General features: G+C 33.3%; 4 protein-coding genes across 7 annotated transcripts in view; 2 read left to right on the forward strand and 2 right to left on the reverse strand.

The window, feature by feature from the left end:
• LOC115240676 overlaps positions 1–794 on the reverse strand; it is a 37,108-nt gene extending 36,314 nt beyond the window's left edge. Inside the window, exons 1-2 of the mRNA XM_029815970.1 lie at positions 708–794; positions 408–603 (exon numbers count right to left, since the gene is read on the reverse strand). Of these exons, the coding sequence (XP_029671830.1) occupies positions 408–451 (44 nt within the window). The 5' untranslated portion in view covers positions 452–603; positions 708–794. The remainder of the gene's footprint in view (positions 1–407; positions 604–707) is intronic.
• Positions 795–1,171: 377 nt separating this feature from the next.
• LOC115240682 (peptidyl-tRNA hydrolase ICT1, mitochondrial) lies at positions 1,172–2,336 on the forward strand. The gene is made up of 3 exons (XM_029815980.1): positions 1,172–1,476; positions 1,650–1,835; positions 1,975–2,336. Exons 1-3 carry the CDS (start codon positions 1,318–1,320, stop codon positions 2,233–2,235), a joined length of 606 nt encoding a protein of 201 aa, XP_029671840.1. The 5' UTR covers positions 1,172–1,317; the 3' UTR covers positions 2,236–2,336.
• Positions 2,337–2,424: 88 nt separating this feature from the next.
• LOC115240679 (clusterin-associated protein 1) lies at positions 2,425–7,274 on the forward strand. 2 transcript variants are annotated; one of them, XM_029815976.1, is made up of 6 exons: positions 2,425–2,832; positions 3,809–4,005; positions 4,180–4,578; positions 4,740–4,978; positions 5,081–5,262; positions 5,451–7,274. In XM_029815976.1, the coding sequence occupies exons 1-6, from the start codon at positions 2,811–2,813 to the stop codon at positions 5,729–5,731; spliced, it is 1,320 nt and encodes a 439-aa protein (XP_029671836.1). In that variant the 5' UTR covers positions 2,425–2,810; the 3' UTR covers positions 5,732–7,274. The 2 variants fall into 2 exon arrangements, with proteins under 2 accessions (XP_029671836.1, XP_029671835.1); XM_029815975.1 differs by lacking the exon at positions 2,425–2,832 and having other exon boundaries at positions 3,695–4,005.
• On the reverse strand, positions 6,811–24,260 carry LOC115240677. 3 transcript variants are annotated; one of them, XM_029815974.1, is made up of 8 exons: positions 23,753–24,260; positions 15,322–15,369; positions 13,563–13,824; positions 11,268–11,473; positions 10,676–10,877; positions 10,008–10,235; positions 9,322–9,632; positions 6,811–8,372 (listed from the first exon to the last, which is right to left on the reverse strand). In XM_029815974.1, the coding sequence occupies exons 3-8, from the start codon at positions 13,809–13,811 to the stop codon at positions 7,865–7,867; spliced, it is 1,704 nt and encodes a 567-aa protein (XP_029671834.1). In that variant the 5' UTR covers positions 13,812–13,824; positions 15,322–15,369; positions 23,753–24,260; the 3' UTR covers positions 6,811–7,864. The 3 variants fall into 3 exon arrangements, with proteins under 3 accessions (XP_029671834.1, XP_029671832.1, XP_029671833.1); XM_029815972.1 differs by having other exon boundaries at positions 13,563–13,859; XM_029815973.1 differs by having other exon boundaries at positions 13,563–13,859; positions 15,322–15,384.
• Between the last annotated feature and the right edge of the window lie 1,048 nt (positions 24,261–25,308).

Genomic DNA, 25,308 nt, shown 5'->3' on the forward strand with positions numbered 1-25,308 from the left:
AAGAATGGAGACTATATAATTGATTAATAAAAGTGTTATCTCTAAAATATAATCTATTGAAGTTTATATTTAAATCGGGCACGAACTTATGCAATCACCTGATATATTTTGAGAATGTTATATATTATTATTTTAATATTATTATAAAAAGCAAGATAGATATTGTATATATGTATGTTTATACAACATACGTATATAGATATAATTTTATAATATAAGATTGAAACATTGCTAAAGCTTAAAATCATTTCACTAATACAGTGTGTAATTTATATAAAAGCATATTGTTACATTATACATAGATGCAAATAATGGATTCACATACTATTGCTAAGAAAGAAAGAGAAAGAGATAATCTGTTCAAATTTCTACACATAAAATTTAATTCGCGTAAAGAAAAAACTTACCCGATTACAATTATGAAATGCTCTGCAACTCGTCTCTTTTCCATTTATTACTGGCATCGTGAATGAAATTGTCCGTATCCGATACATAATGTCGCCAGAACTACCCGATCTCTTTTCATTTTTGTACGATAGAAACGACGGCCAACGGCCAACGACCAACGATCGTCGATGATTTTCACCATGTCGGAGCAATAACCTGCAAAGCGAGACGTAACCTTGTCACAGTATTTCGCCGGGAAAAACGGCCGAGTCGCGGAGTTCCGTGTCCTTGCAGTGGATCGCTCTCGCGTCGATTATTACCGTGATTTTCAGAATGCGCTTTATGCCGCAATCCACTTGCAAAACCTATTGCGCCAAGACTTAAAATATATACATAGACGCCTATATACACGATACATAACAAGGAGACGGTTAAAAAGGTATTTACATTTACGCTACCGCGAAACAATGGCTGACTTCAATTCGATTATTAAGAGGAGATCACTTCACATGTTCACGATATAAAGTAAAAAGAAAAAGGATGATCTTTTTACCACGCTCTTTTAATTTTGGAAAATGCTTAAAAGAAGTTTTGAAATTATGTAGGCGTCGCAAATTTTGTTATTTTTCGGATTTTAACTATTTATAAATTTTCTTACCCGTAGAAAAGAAGATTTGAACGTGACACTTGACATCTGACATCGCGCACCGCGCATCGCGCATCACGCACAAAAGTCGAAACATGTTGAATACAGTCGATTATCGAATTCCTTAAATCTAATTGTGACGAACCTACTGCCATCTACCGCGATTATAAATTGTAACTCCAATAGCAACGCTGAGAGATTGTGGTTATGTCAGGTTATGTTTTCATAATCATACCTTTCCAAATTGTTTCACAATCAAAGTATACAATAAAAATTGATAAGAAATGAATTTTCTTAGTAGACAGTATTTCAGAATTTTACAGAGCAACGTTAAAAATCAGAATGCATTGTGCAATTTCAGCAGAGCTTTCAGCTTCAAAAGTGAAATATCACTGGAGAAATTGTATCCGGAAAGCAAGCTGAAACTGCATACACCAAGCTTTGTTAGTATACATATCGATTCATTTTAAAAATAATTGCATAATAAACACAGAATTGATTTTACTCTTATATTGCGATACTTGTGTATTTATCTAATAATACGATACCTTGCTATGCCTTGAATAACAAACTCAATGATCACTAAGCAAAGATTATTGTTCCTTTTGTTTTTCAGGTGCCAGATCCTAACACAAAATTTAGTGGTTATATACCCATGGACAAAATAAAAATAACATACAGTGCTAGCAGTGGTCCTGGGGGACAAAATGTAAACTGTGTAAATACCAAAGTAGACTTAAGATTCCAAGTAAGCAGTGCTACCTGGTTGTCACAAGAAGTTCGAACAAAATTAATAGAACAGGTAAATAGCACTATACGCATTGCCTATAAGTGAAATCTTCATTATTCAACATAAATAATAAATTAATGCACAATAAAATTTTTATCTGAAAACTAGATAAAAATAGCTGTTCCTTAGGTATATAAATTTATTATTTCAGTGTAAAAACAAGATAAACAAAGATGGGTACTTGATAATCAAGTCAGACTTAACGAGATCTCAACATTTAAACTTGGCGGATGCTCTTGAAAAGTTAAGAACAATGATAAGGACTAGTTTAGTAGAGCCACCAAAACCATCACCTGAATCGTTAGAAAGAAGAAGGAAAAATCTCCTAAAAGCCACTAGGGAGAGACTTCACGAGAAGAGAATTCGTTCGCAAATTAAACAGAGCAGAAAAGTCCCTATGTCTGACTTTTAAATCGATTAATTTATTTATATAATCAATTGATTAAGTTACTTATCAAATATTGTACAGTTATACATAGGAATAAACTATAAATAAAGTAAAAAAAAAAGGAATTTTGAAGTATTATATATATATACAATGCAATTATGAATCTAAATAATCTGTAAAGTTGCATAATGGCTCTCAAATGTTCAGTTAGCATGCGATTATCAAAGCTGGATGCAATACATACTTTAATTTTTCTTCCAGAAAATAGCATGCTTTGTAATAATTTATCGAATTATATTTTACGCGCGGAAAATTGCACTTTGAGTTTTTTTATATATATTGCCATTTCTTACACTTGAGTAATTTAATATTTGTAAGTTTAGAATAATCTAAAATTTGTAATAAAATTGGATTTTATATTACTTTTAAAGATTAAATTAATTGCCTCGCGCTTCTTATTCGTGGTAAGTATGTATGTATGTATGTACAAATGGGTTTCTATGGTAACATTTGCCACAAATAAGAAAGCACGTAAGAATACACGGTGAAATCTGCATATCTCAATTACAGTGGTTGAGCACTGACTTTTTCCTGCGAAAATGTCCTACCGTGATTTACGTAGTACGTATTATATTAATATTGTATATATATATATGCATTAATGACTAAGTAATAAATTTACGGATTTTTGCATTATCGCCTTTACTGCAAATAACGATGAGAAATCTTAATTCCATAAAAAATTAATCTCTACTATTGCAAAAATAATGGCAATTGACTAGGCTTACTCATCAAAATGATATTAAACAATATATATTTTAAAAGATTTGATAATACATACATACATATGTGTGTGTGTGTGTGTGTGTGTGTTATAAACATATAATGATATATTAGAGATGTTGAAGCAATCTCAATAATTTAGAATAATGAAAAAATAAATTAAATTAAATTTGTAGTGAAATTTTTACATGATGAACATAATAGCATTAATATCAGATATTAGTGCAGACATTTAATTTTTGTTTAAAGTTTAATCATATTATACGATTAATGGCTATAGTTGGCGATACAAATAATTGGAAGCAAATATTGGTCTATATCAATTAAAAATGAATGACGTTGAATAGCACTAACGAGCATGTCGCGTATCTGTATAAATCGCGGATACTCGCTTGCAACCATAACGCATATACATTAGAACGTTGGAGCGCACATTCTACCTCCCTCTTTCTCTCTCTTTCTCTATCTATCCATCAAGTTGCGATCACGCGCCAAATTGTGCAATCCGCTAATCTTTTTCTTCTTAGATCTCGCGAAAGACTATTCGCGTGGAATAGGTATTCGTTGTTCGAACACAACGATGATAATGACGACGGTTGTCCCGTTATCTAACCCGACGCGCGAAATCTTACGCGACGCTACATACATGGCGTTGCGTCATCCTCCCTCCTTCCTGCGAAAAAATGTCCTACCGTGATTTACGTAGTACGTAAAAATGGCATAAATTTATTATTTCTACATATATAATTAATGCGTGAAAAATACGCAGGAAATTGTAACGCGCGACTTACATCTCTTTTGTTCCCTTACGTAGATTTCACAGAGATGATGAGAGTGCTGGGCTACCCGAGACTAATTTCCATCGCGAATTTTCGCGTACCGAATTTTCCTTTGGTCGCCGAGATCCTAGTTTGGCTGGTGAAACAATTTGATCCAGATAACGATATGCCCAACGATCATGATACCGAAGAGCAACGCGTGGCGTTGATACGAAGTGTCGCTGAATTTATGGTAATAATATTTAAACATAGCACACAGCAATAATGATGATTTTTTGAAAATTGTTTCTTTTATTTGTTCTATAAACTAGCCAAGTGTCTCAATTAAATTATTATTTATTTTAAAATATATCGCTTATATTTTCAACTCTCCAATTCTGGTGGATGATCATCTTATGCAATATAGGCATTGAAGACAAATATCAAATTAAACACAAAGAAGCTGTATCAAGCCGATGGTTACGCGGTGAAGGAAATGTTGAAAATTACAACGATGCTGTACGATGCTCAAAATAGTTGTAGCATCGAGGAAAATCGATCCGACAATAATCAGAGTGTAGTGAATTTCGACATATCCGATAAAATTAATGAGCTGAAAACGACGCGACAGCTCGCCAGTCAATTGACTATCAACGGGGCGACTCTCTTCGATTTACTTGGCCGAGAAATGGAGCTTCGAGAGATTCGCAATACAAAAATTGCCAGGGAATTCGACACCTCGGAAATAGAAGCAGCTTTGAAAGACGTTATCGCGAATACGCATAAAGAGATTGACGAAACCAAGAAGCAAATTGAAAATGTCAAGGTATCTTATAAAATAAATTATCCTCATGAAGTTTAAGTTGGCTGTTGGATCTACAAATATTTTGTTATTTTTTTCTTGTATGTGTGTATCAATAGTAATTTTATTAGTTGATAAATATATAATTTATTTCTTAAATAAATGTGTATATATATATATAAAAGGATACGGAACAAAACCTAGATGTGAGAATCGAGAGACGGCGAACGGAACTCGATAGGAATCAAAAGAGACTCCACACATTAAAGAAAGTCCGTCCAGCGTTCATGGAGGAATTCGAAAAGCTTGAAATTGAGTTGAGAGCTTTATACGATGATTATTTACAGAAATTTCGTTATCTGGCATACTTAGAACACTTGTATGAAGATGCGGCCAAAGCAGAGCAAGAAAGATTCGAAAGACGGTATATTGTCATTATAAATATAAAAGTAGAAAAAAGTAAAACTAAATATATAAAGTAAATTATATAATTCTATACAATTTGTTATATTATTTTCGATTGCAGACAAGCTGCAACCAAGAAGCAATTGGAGCAAATGAGAACCGAAGATTCAAACTTTGAAAGTATGATGGAAGGGAACGATTCCTTATTCGCTACAAATCTTCAAGAACCATTAGTTACTTCGCTTGCAAATCCAGAGACCGCGACAACGGAAAAATCTGGCCAATCCGCCCATGTCAAACCAAGTAATAATAATTTTTCTAATATAATAAATAACTTTAGCACATTATAAAATACCACAAATTTTAAAGAAAAACTTACAAATTAATAAAATATTTGAAAGAGAACATAATATATATATATATATAAAGAGATGAAAAGAAAGTAATACTTTTTGTAAGTTTTTCGGAATAACAAATCAAAGATATTTCAGGCACTGGGAAAGCATCGAAGATGCAATATACACAGCGGCGCATTTACGGTAGCATGTCTGGACGGCAAAGGGGTACGATTCAAGAATCAAATGACAGCGACGGCTCGTTGGACAGCGATAGCGACTTATTAATCGACGGTGATCTTGACGATGACGATGACGATGATGACGATCTTTTGAATTCTGTAGGTGCACCGGATATCGGCGGATATGACCTTAAAGCTGCCCAAGAAAAGCGATCTGTTAGTAAGATAGACAGACATTCGGACGATGATTTTTAATCAATATAATGTGGTCTCTCTGCTAATCGTCAGCATGTTTTCTATAATAGTAGATAGAAATTGTATATATGCAAGAAAAAAATATATATTTATAATGAGATACATAAAGTGCAACATATAGAAATAAAAATATAATAATTTATGATTTTATATATGTTTGAGGGTGGTTTCGAAAATAAAAAAAAGAAATACAATGTCTTTTTCTTATTTAATAAACAAAAACCACACACAAAATGAGTTCTAACTTATTTCTCCACGTAATCTGCAATTAGATGTAGGCATTTGTCTCAGCGTTACCACTTTTAAACGTTCTTGTATGTGCATTAAACTCTTCTGTACTTTACTTTTGAAACTTCCCTTGTACATATATATACTCTTATAAACAAATGCTCTTAACATTAATATATTAATAAAATTTACATAAATAATGCAATTTGTAGTTTTTAAATAATATGCAACAAAGATTCAAGGAAATCGAAGTATATATTTTTTTGTCCTAATATCATATTTATTTTCGTCAACATAATCGTCGATGTCGACACATTGTAAATTGTAGCTCATCGATCACATGTAACTTAGGTCTATCGTATATGCCCATGTACGTGTGTCCACGTATGCACATGCGTCCATGTATACACATATATACATAAACTTGTGTAAGAAACGCGTAAGAAACACGATCCTTTATATATTTTAACAAAGATATAGAAAGATTTTGCTAGACGTCGGCCACAGCGGCATTCGGCAACGGTATGGCTATCCCGATTCTGTTGCCAATAATGTTTCTCTTATTATCTGGTAAGTTGTACCTATTTGAAACATTTTATCTTTCTACCAAATTCACTTGTGCGACTTCATCATCGGCCTATGTTTGCTTGTGTGCGTACAACGAAAATGTTTCACTGTTTATTGCTTAAATAATGTGGTCAAAATAATAAATCAGGTAATAATTTTGCACAGCAAATTCATAAATATATATATGTCCATCTTTTTAAAAAAAATTTTTTTAAATTTTTATAGATTGTAAAAAATATTTTTTATTAAAAATTCATTATTTTAATATTTTCGATATATATATATTTTTTTTTTTTTGCTCAGAATTCTGCAACTTAATCCACCATATTGATTGTTATTGAATTACATAACAATTTATCATATTACAAAATATGATCATTCACGATTTTTGTATACTGTGATGTAAAAGAAAACATATTGCACACATGAATAAAACAAATAATTTCAGATTTGTTATAAGATCTTGAAAAGAAAAAGTATTATGTATATGACTATTAGTATACCTCTCTGTTTAAATAAATTCACATCCTTTCAACATTGGATTTCTTACAAATTTCCGACGGATTGTATCGGAAATAATATTTTTTCGAGAACATTGCATATCTCCTAGGCTGTCTCTGCAGATCGAATGTCTAACACTCTCCTAAATACATATTATACATATATCACTATGCTAATTATTGATTCTATAGATATGCGTAAGATACATTGTGCGGATTTACAAATATTAAAAAAAAAAAAAAAGATTTACTCTCTCTTGAAACAATAGGGTACAATAGGGTTATTATCTAAATCTTGCTCGTCGTTTATCACCAGATGCTTTTTTTTAGCCCGTGATTTAGGCCCTCTGTAACAATCCTCCTTAACAATAATACAATTTTTCGCAAATGATCACATTTGCTGATTGAATAAAAGAATTAGAGAGATACATATACAAGAGTTTGTATAAAACTGTAAGAGAAAAGTACCACTGTATAGCGTCAAGACAACTCGATCGACTTGTGGCAACTTGTCTCCAGATTTCGCCAGCTATGCAAGAATCCATCACGTAGAAAAATATGATTAATCCGTGTCTCGATTAAAGCGTGTCTTTCCTTTTCTTTCTTTTTGCTTTTTTTTTGTTTTGCGGTAATCTCTATAAATTCCCATATTCCCCTCCGTTTTACAAATTTAAAAACAGTCCATCGAGAATCTTGTAAAAAAGGATAAGAGCCCGTTTAGCTCAGCTTTATTTTTAAAGAACTAAGGACCGCTGTAGTTGTAGAAATAGGTCCTTGCGATTTTTGGTGTACCGGTGAAATTGCCAATATCCCATAGGATCTCGACGATAGTCTTTCGCTACCTGATCGATTTGCCAAGCGGGCTGAGTTTAATTCGAGGCGTCAATACTGGGATCGGATCGAGTTCCGGGAGCGAGCACTCGGCACGCAGCTCCATCCATGTCTTGTCGACATTCGCAGCGAGCCGATCTCTGTACTTGTAGGCCGTTCTATCGACCGTCGACTGCGTCTTAATGCAATCGTCACCGCCAAACTCACAGACACGGTAATGGTGCAGGATAGCAGCATCGGACGGCACATTCAGAGTTCCATGACCTGGGATAAACTCCCATACAAAATGATTGCCCGCCTCGACTACGTCTTGCGGCTTGCAAATATACTTGGAACGTTGCTTGTGCGGATGCAACTTGGTCCTGCGTCGCGTTTTCCTCAGAGTGATCAAACCGGCTTCGGTGGGTGTGCGGCTAGTTACCACGAATGGATCATCGGCCCATTGCAGATAAAAGAAAGCGTTTTGAAAGGAAAACGCACCTGTGGACTTGACATTGATCCGATTTCCCATCCACCTAGGAATCAATTTGTTGCAAAATTAGAGCATGTTTACAGCAAATTCAAGACTCTGTAAATTTAAATTATTCGAAAACAAAATTAATTTTTCGGTTACAGATATTAATATAGAATAATAATTTACAACATTTTACTAGCGTTTCATAAGATGTTTTTTAGAATCATTATAAATAAAAGTTTATATAAACCATAGATGCGCAGAAAGTATAGACTGTGCATATCTTATGTTATATGATGTTCTTATATGTTATATGTTATCTAATAGCAATTCGTGCGTCAAAATTAGAAAAAGAATGCAATGTTTTGGAAGTATGTTTATTTTTTTTAATTATAGAGAAATTGTTCCCATAGTAATCATAGTCTTATGTTTGAGAGAGAAAAACCAAACTTCTGAGACATTGCATTTTTTTTCTAATTTTGATGCAACATTTGTTTGGTACACGCAATCTACATTTCGTACGTCTATGATGTAAACACACACAGATCTTTTTCCAAATATCTTTAAATTAAATTAAAATTCTCAGAAATATGCCATTTAAAACAAAAATAGCTCATCTTACATGCACGGGATATTCAGATGTAATCAATATATGCATTGTGTGGTGTACAATAAAGTAATTAAATCGAATTTATTTCTTATTATATATATAATGTTTCTTTCTTAAATTTCAAAATCTTATAGCTCCATAAAAAGAGAATTTGATGCTTAATTTTGTTTTATTCAACATAATTTTATTTTAATCAAAATAATTCTATAAATCATTCATCTTCAAAACATAAAACTTTGTGAATCGCCCTATATATGATATTTTTAATAAAAATTGAGAGAATTCTAAAAACGAGTAACATGTTTGAAGTAAACAATTATTTAATATCATTGTTAACTTGTAAGAAATATATAAGAAAATAGTTTATAAAAATCGATATCGAAATAAGAAAGCATCGTACCGTAGCAGATCGATTATGGTGTCGTTATGCCTCGGTATGATATATTCATCGAGATCTACAAGTGCCACGTATTCATATTTGTACATAGATCGGTAGAGGCAATCATTAAGCGCCGCAAAGAGACCCTCCGTACGAATCTCTCGTTGAGAAATCATGTCAAGATGATGCCACGGCAATACTGTAACAAGATCCTTGCTCTCATAATATTTTAGCGCGCAACCGGCTGCCGCGCCTACAGTGTCGTTATACAGAGTGACGTGGGTAGCGCCCAAAAGTCTGTGCAACTCGATAAACTCCACCAATTGCAAAACCTAAACATAATATAAATATCAATTAAAATATGAAATATTTCTCGTGTACTCACTTTTCTATTAGTTTAAAGTTTCACAGCATAATGAATGGAATTGATTGATGATTCTATTATTATATACACAAATGCAGTAATGCATCTGCAAATATACATACATATACATATGTATACATATATACACACATACACACGCACAATGCAATCCTCCGTTTTTAACAGACTGGCATGCAAAGGCAAGAGAAATGATAAATATAAATATAAACACAGATAATGACAAGCATAAAGTACAAACGACAAAAAATGTAAGAATATTCTCCGCCTGCAGATACAAACATCACCAAACATCCACCATCTGATGCTATTGCTCTATACGTACTCTGTTGTAATAATAGTGTAAAGGTTTGACGCAAACAGCCAGAGCATCTTTGTCGTTCATTCTGCTCTCGAGACGATTCTGGATGAGAATACGATTTGTCGGGACAGCTCGCAATCTCGCTACAACACTGACCGCTTCCGGCATCTTATCCATCGTCGGAGATTCTTTAGGCAATGGACATATCACGAAGCAGGCACTGTACTTGAGATTCCAATTCTCACGAATTACCTGAAAGTCGCAGCGTACATTCGATAAATATATACTATATAATATTAGAATTTGGACGATATAAAAATATCGGATATTTTTAAATCATCGAAGATTATATTCTGTTCCAACAGTGAAAGCCAAACAATTTATTGTAACAACAATCTGATCGGCCGAATATATATATATATATATGTTATATCATGAAAACACCCCAATCATAATCACAAGGGAAAAAAAAAAAAAAAAGAAATCTTCGATTTCATCACAAGACTCGATTTGGCAAAAAACGTGAAACAAAAATATAACTTTAAGAAAGATAAGATTAGATTTTTCAATTACTGAAATATACATGTATATGTGTGTGACAAACTGTTATATCGCAACCGTTACTACATAGAAGTGTTCTTCCGAGTTTTGAACGATTAAAACCAAGATTGTTCCCTCTGGGAGTAACATACCTTAACTTTCGCAGCTACCGTTACCGAGGCAGTGATGTTTCCGCCGTTTTGTTGTCTATACCAGAGCCTACACCAGACGCGCTCGGGGCTTCTGGTTTTAGTAGCGCTGATTACGCGTACTACACCTTGACTTTTACCCGCCGGCGTACCTGCGCCGCTAACTCTGTCGTCGAAATACGCCGAGTAAACGAAGAATTTAAACCTAGAAGAATCGAGTAAAAGCACACACTTCATTTCTCTTCAATTCTTCGACGTATAATTAAATTTTCACCTTGTCCATAATACACATGTAATACAATCTAGATATCTAGAATAACAGATAAAGCTTTATATGTATATTGTTTGTACAATCTAATTTAAAGAAATAAAATAATACGGGGTAAAATCAAAGAATAAAAAGGTAAAACGCGTGTAAAATAGAGTTTTCAGAGATGTGGATTAAGATTTCCAATATACCTTGAAACAAGATTTATTTTATTTTGCGTGGCTAATGCACACCTTCTCAAAAATTTAGAATTTAAACGAGAGAAAATACGAGCGTCTCTAATTCCATTAATTATTCGATTGTCGCGTGATTATTAATCAGACGAACCTAGTATTGGTGACTGGTAACCATTCAGCATGCGTGACCTTTAGATTCTGATCCAACTGCGGTAAACGGGCCTCCAAGCTAGGCGGTAGGCTCGGTAAGCCACGCGGATCCGGGTGTATTACCGTCTTCTGCCCCGCGTCTTCTCCGCGAACCAACAATCCGACGTGCTCGTCAAAACTACCCTTCAAACCGGCGTAATCTTCGGCCTGGAAATATCAAGGTTTTAATGATATAGGTGTATATAATGTTTAACACTCTAAATTGTATCACCAATCGATAATCAACTAGGATTATCCATTTTATTCGCGATAAGGATAACGACACGTCTATTTGTGTGAGAAATCTTTAGTACAAAATCTGCTACAAACAGCTACATAGAGATTTGAAAATATTTCAAATATCCAATTTATGTTAAAATCAACTGCTGAATATCATAAGTAAAAAATATTATTTTGAATACATGTCAATTCTGATATCTTCATTTTTTTTTTAAACTTGCAATTGACGCCTCTTTTTTTGTATGGCATCTTTGCCATATACATTTGCGCGTACGATAATTTGCTTGCGGCAGCTTATCACTATGACTAGTGCCAACTTGTGGAGTCTTTATTCTACTCTACTGTGGCTAATTCATAGAATGATAATCATAGAGCAATTAAAACTTGTAAATTCAACTCGAGAGACTCGGTTCTTAAATTTAAACTCAAAGATTCTTTGGACAGTCAACCCCTGCGAGACGAGTTTTAAAGAATACTCGAGCTTTATCCCGCGGTGTCTTGACGGGAGATGTAAACGGATGAAGAAAGTTCCGCAGGATCGAGCAAACTAATTTGTCAGGTGGCCGTTCGTTCGTATCCGGTTAAACTTTTCCGCAACGCGATCGTATGTCTTTTCCGTGCCACGTTGGGTATCGTTCAAGCATGTGCTGCGCGGCTGTTTTTCCTTCAAAGTTCTTAAAGGTTCGCGTGAATCATTGTCCGGTACTAGACGCAAGGGTGCATAAACTATACCAGGCACGTTGCAACAGGCACGTCGCACGAAGGAAGAAGAGAGTGAAAAGAACGAAGGCGCGAGGCAGGAAATCGATCTTGTACGTGGTTGGCAAAGTTTTCGGTCTTTTCGCCCGAGTTTCGCCGTTGCTTATGCGTTTGCTTTGTCCACAGTTTCACACGAAAGAGAGAAAGAGCACACAAAGTCGACGCTCCATTCAGACGCTTGTGTCTTTTAGTTTGCAGCGGAAAATGTTTCGAAGATGCAACTGTGGAAACAATAGGATGGATAAATAGACTAGGAATATACAATACATCTCTCTCTCTCTCTCTCTCTTTCTACATATATATGTATTATACAATATAGAAAAATAAAGAAATTTTTATTAAATAAAAAAAAAAAAAAATAAAAAATAAAAATTACAAATTTGGAAGAAAACGTCACTCTTAAATTAAAAATAGAAAAAATATCATAAAACATAATGATCATGATATATATATATATATATAAAATTAAAAAAAATACGCAAAAGATAAATAAGAATGCTATCGTGGAAATAATTTTGTCGTATTTTTGTATAATTTTTTAATACGATCCAATACAAAAAGGGATACAAGTTCATCTTTTCCTCACTCTATTCGCATATATATATTTTTATCTTATAAACATTATAATATGCTCAAAATTATGTAATTTAGTTTAAAGAAGCTTTATTTTTATACACGAAGTAATTCGTCACAGAGAGCAAGTTTTTGTATAAAACTGAGGGGGAAAAAATACAAAAAATTGCGAAAATTCCATATTCGAACCTATACTTTAAATCCTATAAAATTTGTCTGATTTTACACTTTTGTGAGCGTAATTTAATGTATATGTAGCGAATGCCTTTTAGTGGAATTTCAGATATATAAATATTATAATAACACATATATTTATATATCATCAAAATTCCACATGTATAAACAAATGTATAAATATAAATAGATATAAATAGATTTGTCAAATTGTCAGACACAATTCTGATTGTGAGATATGATTTACAAATATTTAAACGCGATAGATCCGAACTGAAAATGACGATCATATCAATGACACCTAGTGTGCGTGTATGTACCGTACGTGCGATAAGAAACGTTATCAGAGAGCATTGACACCGACATAGAGATAAAAAACAATTTTTCATCGGGAAGAGTGGAAAGAATGATTAATAAAGTGATGTAGCAAGGGAGGAAACCTTATATAAATCGTTGAAAGACTGGAGAATATATATATATAGCATTCCCCTTTCTCTTTGTGGATACTTACTCCCACTTCACCGTAATCCGGACGATCGGGTGCAGCCGGCAATCGATGACCGCTCCTGTGACCCCCGAGTACGCCGGTGCCACCGACGCTCACGCCGCGCCTCTCGTCGATCAGAAATATCTCCGTAAGGACGATCAGACCAAACACGGCGAAGAACATGACGACCAGCATGAATGACATGTTGGCACGTTCCTTGAGGACACCGGCGTTTGCCCGGCTCCCGGAGCCGGATCTTCGGCTCGAGCCCATGCTCGTAGAGGCTCTGCAAGCGACAACCCTCGGCAAAGTCACTCTTGTCTAAATCAGATATCGGAAAGATTTTGCTAACTTTGGCGATACGAGAATGCTTTTCAAACATCTTTTTAGGCTACGTTCCAAAACGGTGTAAAATTTCCCCCGCGAGGAAAATTTTACTCGATGGCCGGCCTAAAACCAATCAAAAATGCTCAAAAAGGTTTCGGAACGGCTATCGAGTAAAATTTTTCTTGGAGAGTACGTTTTGGAACGTAGCCTTAATGTAGAAAATAAAGGGATAAAAACTGACGTTTATCGGGGATAAAAGAGAGAGAGAGAGAGAAAAACCTCGAAAATTGTACTTTTTATACAAACACATTGCGAATGAAAACATTATGCTTTATAGTCACGTGTCGACTCCAATACAATAATGTTTTCATGCCTGATGTTTACGTACAATAATATCTGCTATATGCTATTTGCCTCTGTAATTTACAATAAAATGATAAAGTTGATCACGAAAGAAGATCTTGGTGGAAAAAATGTGCTAACAAATTATGCGATAATTACTCTCTCTCTCTCTCTCTCTCTCTCTCTTTTACATATAAGAGCCTTATTAATCTTTTCTATTGCAAAACTCCTCCATAAGTATTTCTCGACATCAAACATCTCAAGATAAATTCGCAATAATATAAACCTTTTTATTCGCACGCCAATTTTTTTAATTTTTGCGCATATTTCTCAGTAATATTCAAAAACATCCGAATATGTATCGATCCAGTCGCATTTTATAGTAACAAAATAATCGGTAAAATAGTCGATTAGCGGTTTTTCTGATAATACGAAGAAATACGGCAATGTTTCGCTAAGTATAACGCGCACACATTCACACATTCAAAGAGGTAATACGGGATTTATAGAAACAGGTTAGCGGTACACATTGAGAAGCGGATATCGAAAACAAAGTTCTCTCAATCGTCGACTTCAGAGTTTCAGAGGAGATCGACCGCACAGTGTGTGCTCGAGTTTCAACGTAAAATGTTAGTTCGAAAAACTTTGTTTACCTGCCATGGGACAGAATTGCCGTTATCAATACTGCTGACGTAAATAAACAAACCCATTTTTGCGAATAAATACGAGCGACACTGTTCTTCTCGTGCATTTGTATAGCAAACAAAATACAATTCCGCATTTTGATTATGTGCCGCGACATTGATACAACAGCATCGTTAAAATTTACCCGCGGCTTTCATATGTAATTTGAGGGTTCATATTTACACACTCACACGTTTCTTTTCTTGTTTGTCCCTCATATAATTATACAATATAATTATAAAAATGTATAAACACTTGGTCATGTATGAAACACTGAAGAAAAAGTACGATATATAAATATATTATATGTGTGCAAATGCGAAAATTTTAAATTTTGATGTCAATTAACTTTACGTCTATTTGTATTGCGATTGAAATAATTATGGGTCCAGGGAATGAAATAAAAAACCGCTTTTCTTGGTTTACTTACTTAAAGTGGTTCCAAGAAAACTGCTGCCAAGCATGAGGATGGAATTTCCTAGAAATATAATTACTGATATTATTAATTCGCTTCTTTCTTCGTCTTGAATAAAACTTTTCGCGATTTGTATATACGTTTGTCGTAATTTCAACTCATAATATACATATATTAACAGCTGAACATCTCGCTCTTATATCTTTGATTTATCATTTTATTATCCGCAACGCGTTTTACAAAACGGAATAAAATTTAATAGATAAAATACTTTATAACATAATAATAAAATGATAAAAAAAAACAATAGCTATAAAAGATTATGGTTATTCATTTAAAAATTATTGGGAGATGAAGACTATTAATTTTGTGAGATCGAGATGTGTGATACATATTTATTTTCCAATGTTATAATTATATTGCCAATTATGAGCCAATTTATATCTTGTTTAATACTAATTTCTTATTAATACGTCAAAGCAGATTTAAAACATAATATAATTTTATATCAAAAAATTAGAACTCAATACACACAAAAATATTGCCGAATAAACGCATTAAGAAAGAGATACTATATATGTACTTGATAACGCGGCTTTTTTACGATATACATAACTGACTTTTCATTCCATGTGCATTAACGCAGACATGTAACCATATTGAGAATATTTTTACATGATACATATCTAATTTTATATGTATATATGTATGTATATAAAACATTGCAACGTGCGCGCTAACACAAGGAGCACTATAACATAAATTATACAAACTTGCAACAGCCGATACTTTTAATGATTGAGTCACGTGTGCGATCGTAAAGTGCTTTCATTGGTAAAAAAAGAGAAAAGAAAGAGATTTTGCGCCACCGATCAATCTACAAAATACGTACCGAGAATCCGATTGCATAGTCATTCGCAAAATTGTCACCATGCATCATATGCCATATTCACAAAAATATTAAATTCTTATTTCTTCTGAAAAAAATATATACAATATTTTAAAGCAAACTGTTATTTGCTCTAAAATATTGCGATATAATTAATCAAAGATGAACAATAATAAATTATTATTATATACGTGTACAAATAGTCTAACAATAAGTCTAAACGATAGCTTTTTATATAAATGTACATAAATTTGCAAATGTGTGTTATTGACTTTTTCCTGAAATATCAAGAGGTTTTTCATTACAAAAGTTAAGCATATCTGTCAAGAGTTGAGCATTATTAATTTAGTCTTATATTACATATAATTCACTTTTGTCATAATTATATTGTTTTGTATTTTCCTGCAATTATTTTGTTTCCAAAAACTTTGAATGTTTTAAATAAATAAATATGTTCTTTTGAAAAGTCTTGTTATCGAAAATATACATCGCAATTTATTTTTCGAAAACAGGTCTCATCTTTTACAAAAGGAAGTTCATTGAAATAGTAATATAAACAAATTCTTTTTGAACGCTATATGTTTTTAACGTGTCTCAGAAAAATATTTTTAATATGTCTAATCAAACATATTTTTAGATTTTTGACAGTTTAGATAGAAAATAGAATCGCAGTCACAATTTGAAAATATTTAATATGTAGATATTTTTACCTTTCTCTTCTTTTAAATTTAACATTAAATAAAGTAGATTATAAAATTATACATTTTTTGCAATATATCTTTTCTACATAATCTATAAATGAAGTCTCTTGTATCTAGATAAAATTTATACTATAAAATAAATTTTTCACAAATTTATATATATGTAAATATGTGTGTGTGTGTGTGTGTGTGTGTGTGTGTGTAAACATTAATTTTAATAATATAATAACTAGGGCCGGCCAGGGTACATGACACGAGATGCCGCATCAATTATCGCAGTGATGCTGCGACGTCAATAATTCGTCAGCGAAGAGCCGCAGTGAATAAATCCTTGCATGCTCAGCCAGCATTGATTCTTAACCCGAATTCACTTTTTCGATGCTTTATTCGCACCATCTTTTTGTTATATATGCCCGCTAAAGGAGTGAGCAACCAGCGAGAGCCTCGTTTCGACTATATTATACTGGTTTTGCATGAATGAAGAACGTAATCTAAAACCGTGATGCGCCGAGATATATACCAAGGAGTATCGCAATAAATTAACGACGTCGTTTAACGCTTTTGCCGACGGATAATATTACATTGCGGTGCAAAGGAGAGACGAACCGCGTCTATGCATTTAATTATACCCTACATTTACGTCAAAGATGACGCGAAATTACTAGTCTCGAATATGGCAAAAATTAAACTTAGAAACAATTATGTTAAAAATGTAAAGAAAATTTATATTGTATTAAATACTGCATTATATCATTAGCAAACACTTAATTTTTTTCATTTTTATATGCAATTATTTACAAATTATTTATCATCTTTTTATATTTATGAGTCAATAAATTTCTGAAAAAAATAAATTGTCGGATTTTTCGAAGAATCGTTCTCACTCTGTTTTATGGCCTATTCGTAGCTATGATATTATGTAATGTCAAAATAATAAAATGCTATGAATAAAATGTAAACGAAATATTCACTCGAAGTGATGACAATTCGCTTATAATCCATTGATTCATCTTTCGATTATTATATATTGTTTGGCGGTTACATCGCGCACGGAAATGAATGCAGAAAACCTTAAGGACAAACCGGTCAGTTTGACCGCAATAGATATTATTTCCTTCCGCCTGTTGCGTCGAATCGATTCTCTGAACTCGGCCATAATATGTTCGAACATTGGAAAATTTTCTCTTCTTTCTGACGTCGTGACCTATAGGTAACACGAGACACACATTGTCGGAGACAGTAAACTAGCATAGTTTCCCTCCTTGTCACTGATACCTAATGATGTCGGATCGCCTTTTTAAAACGATTAACTTTTACGAAAAAAAATCTCGGTAATATTAAAAATAGAGGAAAATTTGTATATTTTTTGAGTGGCAGAATAAACGCCATGTGATACTCTTTATTTGTATATATTTAGTTCCTAGAGAGAGAGAAAGAGAGAGAGAGAGAGAGAGAGAGAGATTGTGCATTTTATAGTTTCAAGAACTATGCGGTAAAAAATAATAAATTTTTAATAATATAATATCAATATTTTGAAACAAGGACTAATCATCTTGTAATGTTTCTAAAAACAAAAAGAAAATAATAGGAAATATTAAAAGGTTTTTAACTTGTTCTTTTCATAAACTTAAAATAATATAAAATATCATAGTAAACTTTTAAGCTGTACAATAAAAAAGTGGCTTCTTTCGATTCTTACACAATCATAGTAACGGTAATTATCAAAAAAGGAAAATAGATTATATAATTATATAAAAAAACTATTGAAATTTCTTCATAAATAACAGATAATTCATAAATGTGGCGTAATCGACTATTATATATATATCTACAAAATAAATAAGTCTCTCTCCCCTCTCCCCCTCTCACTTTTATTCGTGCTCAATCTACTTCAATATTTAATATTCTTAACTCCAATATAAATTATCGATTATTTATTGCACATTTATTGCTCGATACACGATATTTTTATCCAGGATCTTGATATTTAACAATGCTGAAAATGAACGATTCATTAAAGCAGACACGGAGGCGGGAATGATTTATTTCGCGATGGCAACAATAAGGCGGCCGTCGCCGCACACACTGACGATGAAATCGTCGTCGTTGCTAATTGCGGTACGACGCAGTTGTTCTTTGTCAACGACGACAACTGACAGTTTAATTGCAAATTTGAATGACAAGATTTTTATGATTCGCGAAAACGAAAGATAATAGTCGAACTATCATCGATCGATGATAGTTATAATTAGAAAATTATGCGCATTAAAGCCGAGAAAAAATACGAGAATCACACAAGGAGCAATAAAGGAAAGAGGAATGCAATATTATTTGAATATTTCCAAACGTAACATCCAGAAAATGTTTACTCAATATTCATCAACATTCATCCATGTTTACTCAACATTCATTCAACTAATTTGAATTCGGAATAAGTAAATTTCATAGTATTGTACGTTAGAGAGAAGAGAGGAACCATATCTTATACTTTTATATTACGTAATATATTGTATATTCAAAAATAGACATAAAATATATAATTTTTCCTATAATTTTGAAATATGCTTCTGTTCACGTATCTTTTTCACGTAAAAAATCGTGTGTGTGTACGAGATATAAATATTTTTTTAATAATTTCTATTTTTAGAAATGTCAAAAAATTTATATAAGAATAAGCATAAAATAAATTTTTACTCAGCTAATTTTTTCTATAATTTCTCTTATTGTTAGATCTTCTTATTCTTATTATTATGTTTAATATGCGCATGCCTTGTCAAATAATTCCCAAACGAGTCAACGTATCAACCTCCAGTTTGCGCCAAAAAATTTCTTCTTTTATGTCCTTTCAAACAATATACTACAATATGAGGGATTCTATTTGAAATTTTTGCGTTGGGGTCCCCCTAGGGCACCCCCTTGGGAAGACAAGTTTCTTAACCCCTTTAAAAGAGTAGCCCCTTTGAAATAATCGAACACGTATTTCGCGATTTTTCATAATTTTGAGTCGTTTCCGAAATATAGGGGGTGGGGACAAATTTTATAGACTCCCTGTATATAAACTAATCGATTATTGCTGATATAACCGGGCAATGACATGTAAAAAGCATAGGATAAGATGTTTTTATGTACGAGATCCATTTTCGAAAACAAAGCTCTGTTTATATACAAAAACTTTTATTTTATATGTTCGATTTATTCCTGCATGTAATAATCGCTGTGAATAAAATTCATGATTGTAACTGAAATTAAAACTATAAAAATATTCCGATAATAATATGAATATCGCAAAAAGATGTAAAAACAGAGAATCCATTAACATTCACGCGAAATGTCAGTTTCCATACGCACGATATTTGTATTGCGATTTCCATGTCTTTCTATATACGCGGAATGACGCAGATCATTATCGTGACAATTGAAAAAGACAAAAGATGCGATTTTTCATAAATCGCATGTGCTGGCACAGAAAAAAAAAAAGAAATATAATTTTGCTCACTCTTGATACAGATGTGCTATAAGCACATGGATACGAGTATGTCACGTAGTGCGATACTTAATCCTCTTATCAACTCGAGGTCGTTTTATCTAGTATTCGTATGCATCGACCAAACGTTCATCCGTCGGGATTACATAAAACGGGCAATAGAGAAAAGCGATCAGTAAACTGTCCCAGTAGTATCGATAGCAATGGGAATGATTTATTCTCGCTTCCGTTTCCGAGTTAAATTCATTCGTTGGAAAAGCGAAGGAAAGTCGTTGATAGAAAAGATTTTATGCCTAATACTGAATGATATTGTACCATCGATTACAGAGGTGATGGTACTGTTTGAAATTATAAAATCCTGTCAGCTACTATAATTTGTTTATTTTCAATGGTAATTATAACTAATAATAATGGAGAAACAAATGAAAGTACATCTCGAAGAAAAGTCATGTTAAAGTTTACTTTCAATACTAGACGATGTAGCATGCCGAATATAAATTACGATTTATATTACGATTTATATTGAGATTTAATATTAAAATTATTCGATTCTGTTTTAGTTGTACGGAATTAACTCAACGAGAAATTTTAAAAAACAATTACTAAAAAAATATTGCAATGTTACATCCCTACAAAAAAAAAAAAATAAATAAATAAATAAAAAAAAATAAAATTCATGATTGTAACTGAAATTAAAACTATAAAAATATTCCGATAATAATATGAATATCGCAAAAAGATGTAAAAACAGAGAATCCATTAACATTCACGCGAAATGTCAGTTTCCATACGCACGATATTTGTATTGCGATTTCCATGTCTTTCTATATACGCGGAATGACGCAGATCATTATCGTGACAATTGAAAAAGACAAAAGATGCGATTTTTCATAAATCGCATGTGCTGGCACAGAAAAAAAAAAAGAAATATAATTTTGCTCACTCTTGATACAGATGTGCTATAAGCACATGGATACGAGTATGTCACGTAGTGCGATACTTAATCCTCTTATCAACTCGAGGTCGTTTTATCTAGTATTCGTATGCATCGACCAAACGTTCATCCGTCGGGATTACATAAAACGGGCAATAGAGAAAAGCGATCAGTAAACTGTCCCAGTAGTATCGATAGCAATGGGAATGATTTATTCTCGCTTCCGTTTCCGAGTTAAATTCATTCGTTGGAAAAGCGAAGGAAAGTCGTTGATAGAAAAGATTTTATGCCTAATACTGAATGATATTGTACCATCGATTACAGAGGTGATGGTACTGTTTGAAATTATAAAATCCTGTCAGCTACTATAATTTGTTTATTTTCAATGGTAATTATAACTAATAATAATGGAGAAACAAATGAAAGTACATCTCGAAGAAAAGTCATGTTAAAGTTTACTTTCAATACTAGACGATGTAGCATGCCGAATATAAATTACGATTTATATTACGATTTATATTGAGATTTAATATTAAAATTATTCGATTCTGTTTTAGTTGTACGGAATTAACTCAACGAGAAATTTTAAAAAACAATTACTAAAAAAATATTGCAATGTTACATCCCTACAAAAAAAAAAAAAATAAATAAATAAATAAAAAAAAACGAAGGTTACGAAAAATAATTTGCTTAATCGTTTGTGCCTGTAATCATATGTAATTGCATGCTAGAATGTACGGCACATAGAGAGTCCAGTCCAATTTTTTCCAGTTTTCATTATTATTTCACGTGTATAATGTCCAAAGTTTCTTTTTCCTTACTTTAATATGCAAATAATAAGTACAATAAAACCAATAATATAACAATAATGAAGCATCCAAGTTGATATTGAGTAAAACATTGTTGGATATATTGTCGACAATTAATAGAATATCACATGGTATTTATCCGCGTTTATTGACGATGCATTTATTTGGCAATGATGAAAATTGAACTAAAACGATGATACAATCAAATGTACGGATACAGGAGTTACATTAAAAATATATATTTGTATGCGATAACGTCAAATGCAGTTTCAAGATAAAACAAACCCGGATAACTATTACGTAATTTAATCAACCATATTATAAGTTTAATGAAGCTTGCTCCGTAAAATAAGCATGCAAAGATTAATCTAGAGAGAAAGAGCATTAAAAGAGACACAAAAACTGATGATATATTCGAAATGTAAACGATGTAAAAATTCTAGAAAATAGGTTTTGAATAAAATATAAAATAAATTTATATATAGCAAAAAATAAGTTACAATTATAAAGCTGGAAGTGGAAAAGAAATAATTATGTTGTAAATTAGTCTAGCACTTTCAGACTTCTTTTAACTAAAAATCCATAAAGGATTCCTTTGTAGACAGTGTTCTCTGCTTTAGAAAAGCAGAAATGTGAAAATAGAGCGGGAAAAGATGGAAATATTGTATTTTTAAACTTCCTTTCAAAAAGAAAAATATAAAAGTTGCAAGTGTGCGTGATGCAATGACAAATGCCTAAATTGTGCGTAAATTTATTATCGGAATGCGCATAAAATTTAAAGTGCAAATATAATGGATATACTCGACAAAGTTAATTATCCAACTGCACGAATGTGAAAGATAAATGATTTTTTTTTCAAACTCTTATCTTTTTTATAAAATCGCGCGTCCTAGATTCTTCCTGGATACTATTCTTTCCGCCTAGAAAAGGCCGCACGGTCGACGATTTAGCATTGATACAAGTACGCGTCGCGTTTACGCGAATCGCGAGCAAGGCGAATCAATTTACGAAAGCGTCTCGCAAAAGCTCCGTATCGCTCCGCAGAGAACGAAAAGAAGAAAAAGAAACGGAAGGAGAAAATATAAAACATGGAGCATCGAGCCACGCGTGTATGTAATGGTGCCTTTCCACCTGAGAGTAAATCTCTCGAGAGTAGCTCTCGAGAGTGATTCTTGCAAATGGACATACCTTTGAGAGTATCTAACTCAAGGGTATGTCCATTTGCGATAATCACTCTCGAGAGTTTTACTCGCAGGTGAATACGCATCATAAGTCGCCCGTCTAACAATCGACTTCCACGAATGACACGCCGATTACCTCATCGAGGAAATTAGCATATTAATTATCGCGTGGGCGTGACGGCACGTGGGTGTATCTAACTCAAGGGTATGTCCATTTGCGATAATCACTCTCGAGAGCTACTCTCGTGAGTTTTATTCGCAGGTGAATACGCACCATAATATGTATGCATGTACACCGACCTCGGTGAAGCAAGCAGCGGCGCAACCCTCGCGCATCTTGCATGCATCACGATTCTCGCGTATCACTGACGAAGCGAAGCAAACATTCTCGACACTCTCGACACCCTCGAGATGACCGATAAGAGATCAAGAGAAAATTGCTACTCACGATTAACCCTCGATATCCACGCGATGTCCTATCATTTGGCCGCGGTGCCTCGACATCCCTCTGACAGCTGTCATCATTGGCAGTGGCCGTGCGTCTCGTGCTCATATCGCGACAACGATCTCAAGTGTCGCCAATTATCGGGTAGACAAACAAAAAAAAACGTAGTGTATACGGCGCTCTATCGCGATCAATCGCGACACGCGACCGCGAATAATTCCGCGATTCGGGGGGAGAAAAAAGGGACGAAATTCGCGCGACGAGCCGAAGAAAAGATACACCGAGCAGGCCGCGAGACAGATAGGCAGGCAGACAGGTAAATAAGCACGCGCGTAACGTCTTTTCTGCCTGCTGGATCAACGTCGATCGGCTAATCGCCAACAGACACTACGATAAGCCGAATGAAAGCAAAGGAGCGAGCGAGCGAGCCAGAACGAGCCGCGCGAAACCGAACCGAACCCCGCGAACCGAACCGTCGACGACGTACGACGTGAACGCCGACGACCGTCGCATCGATCCGAGCACCCTCTACCACCCGCCGCTGCGATTGGTTACGTCACGCGCTGCTCTCGCGCGCCTGCGTGCACACCTGTAATCGAAAGGGCGCGTTCGGAATTCAGAGGCCGCGGATGCGATTCGACGCGATTCCATCTGCTTCTCTACCATAGTGCAACGGGTCACAATCGACAGATGGGTGAGAAACTTTGGTGCCGGTAAGTGGCACGAAATATATATATATATGTATGTGTATATATACAAGTGGTAAGCAAGTCAGTATAGGCGTATATGTAAGAAAGAATGGAAATATATATATAAAGACTGTTAAGGCCTTTTCAGATTATCTATTTATATCTATATAATTCCCGATAAAATCCAAGACAATATTCTTTTTATAAATTTTATGTGTGTAATGTAATACAGAAAATATTTGATTTTTACAGAGATATTATTTTAAAACGCGTAAATACAAATTAAAATATTTATAAATATTAAAATAACGCAATAGTTATGAATAGAACTTTATTTTTAATTTTGTTGCGAATTATAAATCGTTTAAAATTAGATATTATTTAACATAAATATGATCTATTTACAATATTATATTCACACAATATCATTTAACGCTAACCATGTAAAATATTCAAAAGAAAATTATCATTATTGAAATGGACAACAATATTTCGGTAAAATATGACTTTCTGGCATATATTTTGAATACAAACTAAAATATGATTTATCGTATGAAAACGATGATTTGCACATTATAAGCGGTATTTATAATATTGCTTCAATTTTTGTGTACATAATTATATAGAATTAGTAAGCTAAATAACTAGTGCAAACATTCGCATAAAATATTTTAATTATGCAAAATTCAATATTCTTATCTCGCGGCTATATGATACGCGTAATATGCATAATAAAATATAAATACTGTAAATGAAAAAAAGATATATATATATTGTTTTTCGAGAATTATTTATTTCATTTATTAAACAGAGAAAGTGTATGTTTACATATATATATAATCAAAATTATAATCAAGGATCCTAATTATA

This window comes from Formica exsecta, unplaced genomic scaffold (assembly GCF_003651465.1).
Source record: "Formica exsecta isolate Colony F162 unplaced genomic scaffold, ASM365146v1 scaffold443, whole genome shotgun sequence".
Lineage (NCBI taxonomy): Eukaryota > Metazoa > Arthropoda > Insecta > Hymenoptera > Formicidae > Formica > Formica exsecta.

Excerpts from the sequence above, each read along its gene's own strand:
- LOC115240682 (XM_029815980.1), top strand. The coding sequence starts at position 1,318 with ATGAATTTTCTTAGTAGACAGTATTTCAGAATTTTACAGAGCAACGTT. Across the intron at positions 1,477-1,649 it reads AACTGCATACACCAAGCTTT|GTGCCAGATCCTAACACAAA; the intron begins GTTAGTATACAT and ends TTTGTTTTTCAG. Across the intron at positions 1,836-1,974 it reads GAACAAAATTAATAGAACAG|TGTAAAAACAAGATAAACAA; the intron begins GTAAATAGCACT and ends TTATTATTTCAG.
- LOC115240679 (XM_029815975.1), top strand. The coding sequence starts at position 3,745 with ATGCGTGAAAAATACGCAGGAAATTGTAACGCGCGACTTACATCTCTT. Across the intron at positions 4,979-5,080 it reads CAAGAAAGATTCGAAAGACG|ACAAGCTGCAACCAAGAAGC; the intron begins GTATATTGTCAT and ends TTTCGATTGCAG. Across the intron at positions 5,263-5,450 it reads ATCCGCCCATGTCAAACCAA|GCACTGGGAAAGCATCGAAG; the intron begins GTAATAATAATT and ends AAGATATTTCAG.
- LOC115240677 (XM_029815974.1), bottom strand. The coding sequence starts at position 13,811 with ATGGGCTCGAGCCGAAGATCCGGCTCCGGGAGCCGGGCAAACGCCGGT. Across the intron at positions 11,474-13,562 it reads CGGATTACGGTGAAGTGGGA|GCCGAAGATTACGCCGGTTT; the intron begins GTAAGTATCCAC and ends TGATATTTCCAG. Across the intron at positions 8,373-9,321 it reads ACCATAATCGATCTGCTACG|GTGGATGGGAAATCGGATCA; the intron begins GTACGATGCTTT and ends ATTGATTCCTAG.